The following is a 13,922-nucleotide window of genomic DNA, read 5'->3' as shown; positions in this document are numbered from 1 at the left end:
CCTCTGATTTCCCCATAGTTAGACGCTAGAGTATGTGTGCACTGTTGTTCTCCTATGAGCTATCCATCCTCCAGAATTTGCCTGTACGTATCCCATTTCTTTATTACCCTGCATTCTTTTTTCCAGTGGAAGGTGGAACTTGGTAGAGTACGTAGCCTCAGGTTTTTTTCTTTCCACCTCAGTGAATGGCTGTCAGGAGAGGGAGCCCTTCTCCTAGAAGGAGAAAGGAAATGAGCTCAACCTTTGGAGACCACTCTCTGATCAGCGACCCCTCAAAGCTAGACCCGTGAGATCTTCCCAGGAGCTCTCAGCATCCATGGCTAGCTATCCTACCAATGTCCTCCTCCCCCCTCAAAAAGAAGAGTCCAGACACATCCCCTGGACTTGCGTTATCCCGTGGGGTAGCTGCTGGTCACTTGCAGCCACTTAAATTAATAAAAAAGTAAATTAAATGACAAACGTAGTTCCTCGGTTACATTAAGCACGTTTCAGGTGCCCAAAAACCACAAGTGCCAGCAGGTTCCATGTTGGGCAGCATGGATGTGGGTTTCCACCGTCACAGACAGCTTCCTGGGCACGAGGACAGCAGGCTGACTCCAATCCATGGCATCTTGGCTTTCTCCTCTCAGGTACTGCCTGGCCGGGCTGCCTGTTGGGTACCAGTTTAAGAACATCACGGATGCTGATGTCAACAACCTGCTGCTGGAGGACCTCATCATCTGGACCAACTACGAGATCGAGGTGGCCGCCTACAACAGCGCCGGACTGGGTGTCTACAGCAGCAAAGTCACCGAGTGGACACTGCAGGGAGGTGGGTGGGGACAGTGGCCGTGGAGGAGCTGGTACTTCCCCCTCTCCGTGCCTGATGGGTCCTGACTGTCCAGTCCTGACTGCCTCAACCATGTCACCTGTTTTATCCAGTCCTAGGCTGTCACATGCTGTGCCCAGCTACCCTGTAGGGTGGGAGGACGGAGGGAAAGATGGATGAAGAGGTTGGGGTGGGTGTGATGAATGCAGAGGCTTCGGGGATACAGGGACCTTCTGCAAAGTTACCCATTAACTGGATCATGAAACAGCTTACATTTAGCGTTGCACCTAAAAACCACCCTGAGCATTTTCAGATCCGTCACTTTTATTTGTGGGTACCTGTGAAATGGGCCAGACTGGTTTCATTAAGCCCAAACTAATCTGCAGAAAGAGGGCATCTGAAGTCTCCGTAGCAGCAGGGGAGGAGCTGGGGGGAGGGGTGTAAAGCAGGGTCCGCAGACCTCGTGTGTTTTCGCTGCTTAACCGGGCCGGACAGTCAGACGGTGCCCCCTCCACACACACCCCTACCTCTCTGCTCTCCTCCAGTGCCCACGGTCCCTCCGGGCAACGTGCATGCAGAAGCCACCAACTCCACGACCATCCGCTTCACCTGGACTGCCCCCAGCCCCCAGTTCATCAATGGCATCAACCAGGGCTACAAGGTACTTAAGGCCTCTCCTTGCCCCGAGAGGAAGCCTGGAGATTCTCGGAAGGACGCAGGCCACAGAGGCAGGGAGAAGGCGAGGAAGGGGGAGGAGGGAGTCCCCGCTCTGTCTCTGAATCATTGGTTCAAGCCAAGCAGAGGACACGTGATCAAGGCAAGGGGCATGCGGGCTTTCCCCAGGTCCACGTCCAGGCCACGGGGAGTACGGACACTGGCCTGTGTGTGAGCCAGTGCAGGGAGCAGTCAGTCTCGATGAGCCTGCCTTATGAACAAAACCAGGTTTGCTTCAGGTTCAGGGTCCCCACACAGCCACGGCCCCATCAGAAAAATCCAGAACGGGGCTTCCCTGGTGGCGCAGTGGTTGAGAGTCCGCCTGCCGATGCAGGGGACACGGGTTCATGCCCCGGTCCGGGAAGATCCCCCATGCCGCGGAGCGGCTGGGCCCGTGAGCCATGGCCGCTGAGCCTGCGTGTCCAGAGCCTGTGCTCCGCAACGGGAGAGGCCACAACAATGAGAGGCCCGCATACCGCAAAAAAAAAAAGAAAGAAAAATCCAGACCGTGCTTCTTACCCCCAAGCCATGGGCTAATGGGCACTCTGCAGGGTCATCTGTCCTCAGACTGTACTTGACCCTACACAGTGTGTTTAAGGGCAGGAGTAGGACTCAGGAAGCTTAGATTAAAGTCCTGGCTCTGCCTCTGGCCAGGCCCCTGGACAAGCCCTATAAACTGTCTGAGCATCCTTCCTTCAATAAGTGTTTACTGAGCCCAACCATGGGCGCTGTTCTAGCTGCTGGAGAGCCAAGAGACATCCTGTTTCCTCCTTTGCACACGAAGGTGATGATAATTTCTGTCCCTTAGGATTGGATGAGGACTAAATGAGAATATTTGTAATTTTTTCAGCAGAATGACACCTAAGAAGCATTCCGAAAACGGTAGCAATAGTAGTAGAAATGGATTCGTTGCTCAGGCTGCCCTCACAGAGTATCACAGACTGGGCGGCTTAAACAGCAGAAATGTATTTCCTCACAGTTCTGGGGGCCGGAAGTCCAAGGTCAAGTTGCTGATAAGGCTGGTTCCTTTGGAGGCGTCTCTTCTTGGCATGTAGACGGCCGCCTTCTCTGTGTCCTCACGCGTCTTCCTTCTGTGTGTGTGTGTCCAGACTTCCGCTTCTTAGAAGGACACCAGTTCTGTTGGATGAGGACCCACACTAAGGACCTCGTTTTAACTTAATTACCTCTTTAAAGGCTATCTCCAAACACAGTCACATTCTGAGGTCCTGGGGGTTAGGGCTTCCACATAAAAATTGGAGGGGAAACAATTCAGCCGTAACAAAAAGCACTAGTAGCAGTGGTGATGGTGATGGTAGTAAATTTGCTATAATTGGAACTGTGCTGCAAGTCGAGACTTCTCAACCATCCCCTTCTGGCAGCCACTCCTGGGTCTCTCCTGTCACCCCACGAGGAGCACGGAGCTGACCTTCCCTAAGAGAATGGGAGATGGCAGATCACAGAGTGTGTGGTCCACACACATTCTGTGGACTCTGTGACTCTGGTCCACAGAGTGTGTAGTGTTTTACAGCTTGGCCTCAGCTGAGTGGGGCGGGTGGGAGGAGGGAGTGCGCTCCCTCCGGATGTGAGAGGCATGTCACCAGGAAGCCAGCCGTGGAGGGCAGGGAACCGCGGGCTCTGCTGGCCTCGAGGTGACCGCAGATACTTCCAGAAGATTCCCACACCACCCGTGTGTGACAACAAGGACCATTTCTAGGACTAGCAGCCTTAGCCTTTGTTGCTGCAACGTGGGGGATGGCTGGACGGGAAGGGGCTGAGATTAAATCACCCAGAGAATGTTCTGCTGGTGTTTCAAGTAAAGGAGGGAGGGTCCAGATCCCGATACACCCCAGCCGCAGACATCTAGCTTCTAGGAAAGTGCATCACCGAAGCCGAGCGGGGCCCTCCTGGACCAGGGCTGTAGCTGCTCCCCGGTAGTGCCGGCTGGCTGGAGAAACCTCCTAATTGGGACTCTGGGGGGAGGCAGTGGAGGGAAGAGGGAGGCTTGCGTCATGCAGAGGAGCTGAGCTGGGAAGAATTAGCTTCTTGCTGCCAGTTCTAAGTTTCCTTCCACTTTGGGGAGACCTGGGCTGCAAACTTCTAAGGCAAATGGCTCTCAGAGGGCCAAGGAGACCAGCTTAGTGGCCGGGACAATTAGGGCAATGACCCAGAGCCAGAGGAAGCTGCAGAAGCCCGCCTGATTCCCAGGTCCAGTCTGTGCCCAGCACCCCATAACTGCTCCAAGAAAGTCAGCAGAAATGAATTGTCCAGATAGCTTGAGCATAGAAACTGGTGCGTAAGAAGAGCTCACGCTTCCAGGGCACTTCCTACAGGCCAGGCAGGATGCCTGGGCTTCCCTCACATCCTTGTCTCCTACAAGCTGCACAAGACCCCTAAGAAGGAAGCCTTGTTATCATCACCCCATTTTACAGAGGAGGAAACTGAGGCATGAGGGCCAGTGACTTGTTCACAGTCAGAGTAACTGCAAAGCTTGGCTTCGAACTCCAGAGCCTGCACTTTGTCTTGCATTAAAAAGAAAGTGTTGTATGATTTAATTGTAAATAACTATAATTTGATTTTTTCTGAGTATGAATGGATACAAGTGGGGATTTTGTTTCCTGTTCCTTTGGCCTTCAGTATCACAGGGGGGGGAAAAAAGCAGCGTCTGTCCCTTCCATCCTTCCAGTGAGAAGGGACCGTTTTTTCCCCTTTGAATTGTGAACAATTTCAAACATCTACAAAAGCAGTGAGGAGACTAAGATGACTTGATCAGACCATAACGCACCCTGGCTTCGACAGTTACCAACTCACGGCCCAATGCGTTCCCTCTATTTTCCAGCCCTCTGCTTCTCCCCTAGAATATTTGTAAGGAAATCCCAGGTATTGTACCCTTTCATCCATAAATATTTCTGCAGAGAAATATTACAGATAAAGTCTCTACTTAAAACCTAAACACAATAACCACATTCCCATTATAGTGCCTTAAAAAATCAACAGTCCCCTTAATAGCATCAGATACCCCGTCAGCATTGAAATTTCCCCAGTTGCCGCGGCATTTCTTTTACTGGTTGGTTTATTTGCCTCAGGGTCCAAATGAGAGCCACACAGTTGCAACTGGTTGAAGTTTTCTAGGTCTCAGTTGATCCACAGATTCTCTCTCCTTTCTCTCTCTCACTCTCTCTTCCTTTTAATTTATTTAGTAAAGAAACTTAGTCAGGGCTTCCCTGGTGGCGCAGTGGTTGAGAGTCCGCCTGCCGATGCAGGGGACGCGGGTTCGTGCCCTGGTCCGGGAAGATCCCACATGCCGCGGAGCGGCTGGGCCCGTGAGCCATGGCCGCTGAGCCTGCGCGTCCGGAGCCTGTGCTCCGCAACGGGAGAGGCCACGACGGTGAGAGGCCCGCATACCGCAAAAAAAAAAAAAAAAAAGAAAGAAAGAAACTTAGCCAGTTTTCCACAGCCTGGATTTGCAACTGCATCCCTGTGGGGTCATTTAATATATCCCTCTGAACACTATATTTGCAGTAAATTGGAATTTAGAACTAGAGGCTTGATCATATTCAGATTTGATTTTTTTTTTTCAAAATATTACTTCCTAGATGGTGCTGTGCGTTTTCATTAGGAGGCACGGAGTCTGCGTGTCTCTCTTACTAGGATGCGGTGACCGTTGACCACCCCTGTGCGCTCTATTATCTCAATAGGGGGTACGTGAGGATGTGAAATGTATCCAAGCATCAGAATGAGGGTACTTGAATATTCTGATTTCTCCTTGATTTATGACTTGAAATACTTTCCCCCCAAAAGAATTTTTCCGTTAACAACTTTTTGGTTACCTGAAGGTTTAGTTCGTCTAGGAAAAGCATGGTAAATGCTCAGTTCTCTTCCATGACTTAACAATGTTCAGAATAGTGAATTGGTTCCATAGCATCTTCTAAGGTGACGGATGAGTTTGGATGGGGGCAGAGGGAGGCATCTTTTCGTTTTGTTTTTGATAGTATTATTATGTCCTTAAGGATTTTTAATACGTCTGATATGTTTCAATCCACTGCCATTATTACTCTCATTGATACCAAATTGACCCATCACCCACCTCTTCCAAGTTGGTGAGTCCTTTTGATGTGGCCCCAGGAGTCTTTTTTTTTTAATTCTTTTTTTTAAATTTTATTTATTTATTTATTTATTTATTTTTGGCTGTGTTGGGTCTTCGTTTCTGTGCGAGGGCTTTCTCTAGTTGTGGCGTGCGGGGGCCACTCTTTTTTTTTTGCTGTACGCGGGCCTCTCACTGCTGTGGCCTCTCCTGTTACGGAGCACAGGCTCCGGACGCTGCGCAGGCTCAGCGGCCATGGCTCACGGGCCCAGCCGCTCCGCGGCATGTGGGATCTTCCCGGACCGGGGCACGAACCCGTGTCCCCTGCATTGGCAGGCGGACTCTCAACTACTGCGCCACCAGGGAAGCCCGGGGACCACTCTTCATCGCCGTGCACAGGCCTCTCATTGTCACGGCCTCTCTTGTTGCGGAGCACAGGTTCCAGACGCGCAGGCTCAGCGGCCATGGCTCACGGGCCCAGTTGCTCCGTGGCATGTGGGATCTTCCCAGACCAGGGCTTGAACCCGGGTCCCCTGCATTGGCAGGCAGATTCTCAACTACTGCGCCGCCAGGGAAGCCTGCCCCAGGAGTCTTTGATAGGTTCCTTGCTATCTGGTATGACAGGGTGGCCCAAGGTAGCTCCTTTTCCTGCCCTGTGCCTGGGATCAGCCATGTCATCAAGGAGCCCTTGTTTCTTTTTTTTTTGTGTGGTACGCGGGCCTCTCACTATCGTGGCCTCTCCCCTTGCGGAGCACAGGCTCCGGACGCGCAGGCTCAGCGGCCATGGCTCTCGGGCCCAGCCGCTCCACGGCACGTGGGATCCTCCCGGACCGGGGCACGAACCTGCGTCCCCTGCATCGGCAGGCGGACTCCTAACCACTGCGCCCCCAGGGAAGCCCCCTTGTTTCTTTTAATGATAGTTAGATACCAAAATCTGGGCACTGGGGCTGCTCCTGGTTCTAGCATTGGTTGTTGTTTCAAGGCCCTGTGAATGGACAACTCAGAAATACTTTTTTTAAAGATAAAACACGTACTGATACTTCCAATTCAATTTCAGGACTCTAACATTTTAAAAATAATCTCATTGGTCTTTTGTCTCTCTTTTCTCCATTCTGAAAACCTAGTTTCTTCCACAGCAACAGAATTACTCACTACTTGATCCCACAAATACCCACGACAGTTTCAGAACAGCAATATCAACACTGTGATTACTGAAAATAGTTTCAGATTATCTGTACTTCTCAGGAGGTATCCCACCAGGGATACAGTCCCCCCCTTTCTGTGCTGCAAAGTCTCTGAAATGGTTTCTTTCTGTGTAATTTTGCTACAATTCAATATACAGTGAGGTTCATTTGTTTCATTTGGGTTTCGATTTTTAGGGATTGATTTTTTTATTTAATTTTATTCTATAATTATGTAGCATATTTACATGGTTCCAAAGTTAAATCTACAAAGCAAAGTTAATTCAGAAAAAAATCAGCCTGAATTCTGGTCCTCCTCCTTCCCAAGAGAAGTGATTTCTTTTTGTTTGTTGGTTTGGTTCGGTTTTCCCTTCCATGTCTTTAACATAAACAAAAGCTATGCATGTATAAATGTATACCGTCGCCTTCTTAGATAAATGACAGTGTACTCCACATACATTCTCCATTTTGCTTTTTTATTTACATTGTATCCTGGAGGTCTCTCTGTAAGAGTATATAGAGATATTCCTTGTCCCTTTTTAAAAAATCTGTATCGTGTTCCATTATGTGGATCTCCCATTGTTTAGTCAGCCAGCTCCCTAGTGATGACATTTTGGTTGTTTCCAGTCTTTTACTATAACAAAGATTTCTGCAGTGAACAGTTTTGTGCCTACATTTTTTCGTACTGGCACATATAACTCTGAAACAGATTCTTAGAAATGCGATTGCTGGGTCAGAAGGTAAATGTGTGTAATTTTGCTGCTATTGCCAAACCGCCCCCGTTATTTTTTTAATTTTTTAATTTAATTTTTAACTGGGAATATAGTTACACGATTCAAAAACCAACAAATGTAAAAAGATAAACTTGTAGCAGGCAGACATCCTCCATCTCACGCCATGCCAGCCCAGTCCCTCATCTGCCTGGTTCTATCCCACCCAACCTTGAAATTCTCCACACTCCAGGGAACCACCGTTGTTAATTTCTTACATATCCTTCCAGGATGTTTTGTGCGAATCCGTGCAAAAGAGATAGAAAAGTAGAGGGAAAGACAAAGGGAGGGTGCAAAAGAGAATTTCCCCTACTTGTTTTTAACTCCAGAATCTAGCAGGTTATACTCTCCTAGACTCTCGAGGCCTCGAGGTACTGCCTCCATCAGAAACAGGAGGCACGTCAGTTCAGCCCTTTTCCCCACAACCATTGAGGTAGCTAATACCGGCTCCTGTAATAGCCTGAGGCTCAGAGAGGTTGAGTGATTTTCCCAGGGTCACACAGTAAATGGCAAAGCTGTGCTCTGTCGTCCTTTCTCTCGGCTTTGGCTGCACATTCTGCACCCTGGCCCCCCCACCATCACACACACACACACACACACACACACACACACACACACCCCTTTCAGTTACAGGGGTGACCCCCTGGGCCTCTGCTAAGGTGGAGTTGCCTGTCCCACCATCTAGGTCTGAAGTCCCCCCACAAGCACACTCACCCACACACCCCAGCCATGCTCAGGGCAGCCCAGTCTGCTTAGAATCCAAGACCAAGGACCTGAGGAAGTCAATCAGCGCTGACCCCCGGTAACAAGAGCAGGCGTGGAGAACCCCCAGTCCTCACCTGGCAGCCGTGTGTACCTCGGCAGATAGAGGGCTGCGTCTAAGGTCTCAGGTCCACAAATCTGAAGCCAGATCCAGGTGGTCCCCTGTGCACTGACCAGTCCTCAACCTTCCTGAGCCTTGGTTTCCTTTTTGTAGCAGCACAGGACAGTGATTCGCACGTCATCCTCATTGCGATGGTGAAACGGGACTGGTCCGTGATGGGCTTAACCCAGTGCCAGGCACACAGGAAGGGCTCATGGGACCAGAGCCCAGTGTGTGTGTGGAGTACAGCCTCCACCCCATGGCTGCCCAGAGCCCAGCCCCTTGGAAGCAATAGAGGTGCAGAAGACAATTCTATTGTCTTCCTGGACCTGAGGGAGAGGGCTCTTAACCCCTTAGCCTCCTCCTCTTTGGATGCAGCTACAGGACACGTGGTTCACATCCCAGAGTAAATGTTTTGAAGCAACCCCTGTCCTGCCTCCGTCTTGGGCTCTGGGCCTGGACCTGGAGGATGATGCTGTGGTCATGACTCCACCCAACCGCACGACCATCACCCTGTCCCCATCTTCTTTGTCATATCTGAAGACAATTCCCTGTGAATGTGCTTTAAGGCACCTGTCAAGACATTCTTTGTCCCTTATTTTTTTTTTTTTTTTTTTTTACACAGGCCTCTCACCCTTGTGGCCTCTCCCGTTGCGGAGCATAGGCTCCGGACGCGCGGCTCAGCGGCCATGGCTCATGGGCCCAGCCGCTCCGCGGCATGTGGGATCTTCCCAGACCGGGGCACAAACCCGTGTCCCCTGCATCGGCAGGCGGACTCTCAACCACTGCGCCACCAGGGGAGCCCGTCCCTTATTTTTTTAAATAGTAGTGATCACAATTGGCCTAAACCCGAAAAAACAATATTTACCCAGATTTTGCACTTACTGGAGAAGGCACCACACAATTCTAATGGTGTAATTAATTCGCAATTACATTGATTAAAGTATATTAAAACATCAAGCTTGTTTCTTAATCTACTCCAGCGAAGTTCAGCGATTGAATTGCTATGAAACAAGATAACCGCAATAAGGATGGTATTTAACCTACGTATTAAACACCAGTTAGTGTTTCTGATTAGTATTTTTAGGGTCTAATTGGTATCTAATTAACTTGCTATAGGCTATCTTTTCACAATACCAATTAAATTTCCAAGCATGCTTTATAAACACACGGCCATGAAAAGGAGGAGATGAAGCACTGTCATGGGCCTGAGTTAATCAAGAGACATTGGCGTGGTATTGTTTTATGTCTATAAATACCCAGGCTTATTAAAATTCATCCAGCATAGCTTTTCACCATTAATTGCTATTTAATCAATTTGAAATAATTGAGGAAATCTGTGAGACCAGCTGTCATTGTTAGAGACAGACAAAGGGCCCAGAAAATAGGAGTGTGGGGCAGGAGGTCAAGAAGCAGCAGGAACGTGCAGCAACACGGATGCAACTAGAGATGTTCCTACTAAGTGAACTGAGTCAGACAGAGAAAGACAGACACCACGCGATGTCACTCATATGTGAAATCTAAAATACGACACAAATGAAGTTGTCTACGAAACAGAAACAGACTCACAGAGGACAGACTTGTGGTTGCCAAGGGGGAGAGGGCTGGGGGAAGGATGGATTGGGAGTTTGGGGTTAGCAGATGCTAACATAGCAGATGCTATATTTAATGCTAAAGTATTATATATAGGATGGATAAACAACAAGGTCCTACTGTATAGCACAGGGAACTATATTCACTATCCTGTGATAAACCATATGGAAAAGAATATTAAAAAATAAGAATGTATAGGGCTTCCCTGGTGGCGCAGTGGTTGAGAGTCCGCCTGCCGATGCAGGGGACACGGGTTCGTGCCCCGGTCCGGGAAGATCCCACATGCCGCGGAGCGGCTGGGCCCGTGAGCCATGGCCGCTGAGCCTGCGTGTCCAGAGCCTGTGCTCCGCAATGGGAGAGGCCACAACGGTGAGAGGCCCGCGTACCGGAAAAAAAAATAATAATAAAAAAAGGATGTATAAATGTGTATAAATGAATTACTTCGCAGAAGTTAACACAACATTGTAAATCAACTTTATTCTTCAATTTTTAATAAAAGAGGAAGGAAGGGGAGGTGGGGCGTTTATGCAATTGTGGCTGGGATATGTAGAGCGGAGATTAGAGGAAAATTGCTGCTGAATTTCCAGGCGGGGTTTTCTTGCCAAGGCTGCACCTCTAGGGGATGGTTACAGATGAAATCCCAACTTGGAACAAGTTTAAAAGAGAGAGTTATCCACATACTGGAGCTCTTAGGAGGAACTGCCCCGGCCCAGGCAGAGAAAGGCATGGGAGCCCAGGTGGAGGAGCAAAGACCCTCAGCTACCCAGGAGCTGTGTGATATATTGTAAGTCACTTAGCCTCTCTGAGCCTGTTTCGTCATCTGTAAAAAACAAGACTGGCTTCGTGCCTGTGTGGGGGTTCAGGGCTCCACGCTCAGAAGGACCCCACGTTCAGTGAAATGCTCTGCTGCTGTCTCTGGAAATTCTTCGTAATTTTTGAACAAGGGGGCCTCCATTTGCATTTTGCACTGGACCTGCAAATTATGTAGCCAGTCTTGGTCAAGTACCTCCCTGTGGGGTTGCTGTGGGAATCGAGTGGGAGACGACTCACTGAAACCACCCTGCCCGGTACCTTGCTTAGAGTCAATCACTCAGCAAATGGAGCAGCACACCAAAGTGAGCTCCCAGAGGACAGATGCTCCAGTGGCCTGTGGGTATCCGCCCGGCCTCCCCTCCCTGGGAGGAGGGACCCTAGGAAAGCTGGGCTCCCGGACACTCTCTGTCCGTTGGCCCAGCCTGTGGGAAAGCGCTGGGCCTCTGCTGGCGCGTGCTCGCTGCCGCCCTGCTTGAGTGGCTGCCCTCTCCGCAGCTGATGGCCTGGGAGCCAGAGCAGGAAGAGGAGGTTACCATGGTGACCGCCCGGCCCAACTTTCAAGACAGCATCCACGTGGGCTTTGTGTCGGGCCTGAAGAAGTTCACTGAGTACTTCACCTCGGTGCTGTGCTTCACCACCCCCGGCGACGGGCCTCGCAGCACCCCGCAGCTGGCGCGCACCCACGAGGACGGTAGGCAGCGCCCTAACCCCGGCTCCCTCTGCCCCCACCCCCCTCCGCGGGCCAGGCTGAGCGCTCCAGGCCCAGGACGGCCCTGCTCTTGTCTTCGAGCCGGGGGTCGCCCCTGGAGCCCCACGGGCTGTCTTGAGGACGGTGGTCTCTCTCCGGCTCTAACTGGCATTGGGTGGGTGGGGGACGCTTTTGGGTACAGTGCCAGGGCCCGTGGGACACCTGAGCTTCACTGAAATCCTGGACACCTCGCTGAAGGTCAGCTGGCAAGAACCAGGGGAGAAGAACGGCATTCTCACAGGTAGGCGCCACGGCATCACTGCCCCGGGGTGAGACGGGCGGCAAAGGCCCTCCCGTCCATGCCCCTCCCTTCGACCTAGTGTGCACCCAGAGCCTCCCAGCAGGCCACTCTTTCTTAGAAAGGACTCATGGGAGGCTCTCAGCCCCCGTGCCCTGAGCCACATCCCAGATCTTCAGCCGCAGTGACCCACACTCCCTCCTGCAATCCACACCCAACAAGGGGCACCCACCCAGGTTACACTCGGGGCCCCAGGCACGATGCTCCCACCTCCCTCGGCCCCCTCCTTCCAATGCGTGTCTAACTGCCAGACTAGTAAGGAAGTGAGAAGCAGGGCAGAAGGTTAAGGTCCCAGCCAAGCTCACACCACACTGGGGCCTCTCCCCAGGATATCGGATCTCCTGGGAGGAGTATAACCGGACCAACACCCGCGTGACGCACTACCTGCCCAACGTCACCCTGGAGTACCGCGTCACGGGCCTCACCGCGCTCACCACCTACACCATCGAGGTGGCCGCCATGACCGCCAAGGGCCAGGGCCAGGTGTCTGCCTCAACCATCTCCTCCGGGGTGCCTCCAGGTGGGTGCCTGCCCCCCGCGCTGGGCTCCTGGCCTCTTGTTCTCCTGTTCGGGAGGAGGCCCCTTCTTCAGGAAGATTGGCTTCTTCCCACACAGCTCTCCCCTCCCTGGAGTCTGGGGTTCCCGGGTCCTCCCAGGGCCGGCTGCATCCTTGTGATGGTGAGGCCGTGTGGGCTGCTGCCGCTTCCTCCCCTGACTCTTGGGGAGCCCGGGCCCCCGCAGAACCCCACCCTTGCCTCCTTCCGCCACTGCCCCCTCCCTCTGCTCCCCCATCCTTCTCCAGGCTCTGCATCAAGCAGCGGTATCTATGATTCAGGGGAAGAATTCTCACTGTTGCCCAAAAGGTCCAGACGGATTCCAACCAGTGGAAATGTTGGTTGGGAAGGGGATAGAGCAGGGTGAGAATAACCTCACCCCCGGTGTAAACAGCAAGCTTTGGCCCCCACCGCGCTTCTGCCAGGCTCTGTGACCCTGAGCAAGTCAGGCGTCCCCCCCGTGCCTCAGTTTCCCCATCTGTGTCTATGGAGAGACACACCGGATAGCCACGTGGTCCTGTCTGGGTCTGTAAGTCTGTGCTTGTGCGATGTGGCCAGAATCCCTCGACCTGCCCACCGAGGTGGTTGAGATACCTGAGCTTCAACTGACCCCAAGTGATACACTGTAGTGCTCACCTGGCCCAGAGCTCAGTGCATCCGTGCACTTAGCCCTCCCAACAACCCTGAGGTAGGCAATTATTATCATCTCCATTTTACCGAGGAAGAGACTGCGGCACAGAAAGGTTAGGTAACTTGCCCAAAGGCACACAGCATCAGAAGCAGTGGAGTTGGATTTCAACTCAGACAGTCCGACCCCGGAATCTGTTCTCTCTCTGTTCACCCTGAACCCCAAGGTTCCTGGTCAGAATGCAGGGACTTTGGGAATTCCCTGGTGGTGTAGCGGTTAAGAATACGCCTGCCAATGCAGGGGACATGGGTTCGAGCCCTGGTCCTAGAAGATCCCACATGCCGCGGAGCAACTAAGCCCGTGCGCCACAACTACTGAGCCTGCATTCTAGAACCTGCGAGCCACAACTACTGAGCCCGTGTGCCTAGAGCCTGTGCTCCACAAGAGAAGCCACCGCAGTGAGAAGCCCACGCACCTCAACGAAGAGTAGCCCCCGCTCGCTGCAACTAGAGAAAGCCCGTGTGCAGCAACGAAGACCCAACGCAGCCAAAAACTAAATAAAGTTAATAATTAAAAAAAAAAAAGAATACAGGGGCTTCCTCCCGTCCTCATCCCTCCTTCTAACCTCCCTCAGCCATTATTGGTTTGGGAGGGCTGTAATGGGTTGTGTGTAGATGGAGAGAATTCATTCAGGAAGCCCAGCCCCCGTTTCCTGGCCCTGGGGGGTTCTCTCAGCCCCGAGCCTACCTCGGTCCCTGGTCTGAACACAGTGAGCCTTAGATGCAGGGCCGAAGGCCATGTTGTGGGTTGAGGCCTCGGCCATGCTCCTACTCCGAGGTGTCTAGGAAATTGCGACACACACCCCCCCCCCC

General features: G+C 51.8%; 1 protein-coding gene across 1 annotated transcript in view; it reads left to right on the top strand.

The window, feature by feature from the left end:
- SDK2 (sidekick cell adhesion molecule 2) overlaps positions 1–13,922 on the top strand; it is a gene marked incomplete at both ends in the record, with an annotated part of 262,118 nt that overhangs the window by 199,053 nt on the left and 49,143 nt on the right. The window contains 5 exons of the mRNA XM_082679157.1: positions 630–811; positions 1,354–1,469; positions 11,318–11,513; positions 11,713–11,811; positions 12,197–12,388. Coding sequence (XP_082535283.1) covers positions 630–811; positions 1,354–1,469; positions 11,318–11,513; positions 11,713–11,811; positions 12,197–12,388 — 785 coding nt within the window. The remainder of the gene's footprint in view (positions 1–629; positions 812–1,353; positions 1,470–11,317; positions 11,514–11,712; positions 11,812–12,196; positions 12,389–13,922) is intronic.

The sequence above is a fragment of the Grampus griseus genome (assembly GCF_964374135.1).
Source record: "Grampus griseus genome assembly, chromosome: 20".
In the NCBI taxonomy this organism is placed as follows: domain Eukaryota; kingdom Metazoa; phylum Chordata; class Mammalia; order Artiodactyla; family Delphinidae; genus Grampus; species Grampus griseus.
The sequence above is the reverse complement of the archived record's forward strand: the minus strand, read 5'-3'. Positions and strand labels throughout refer to the sequence as shown.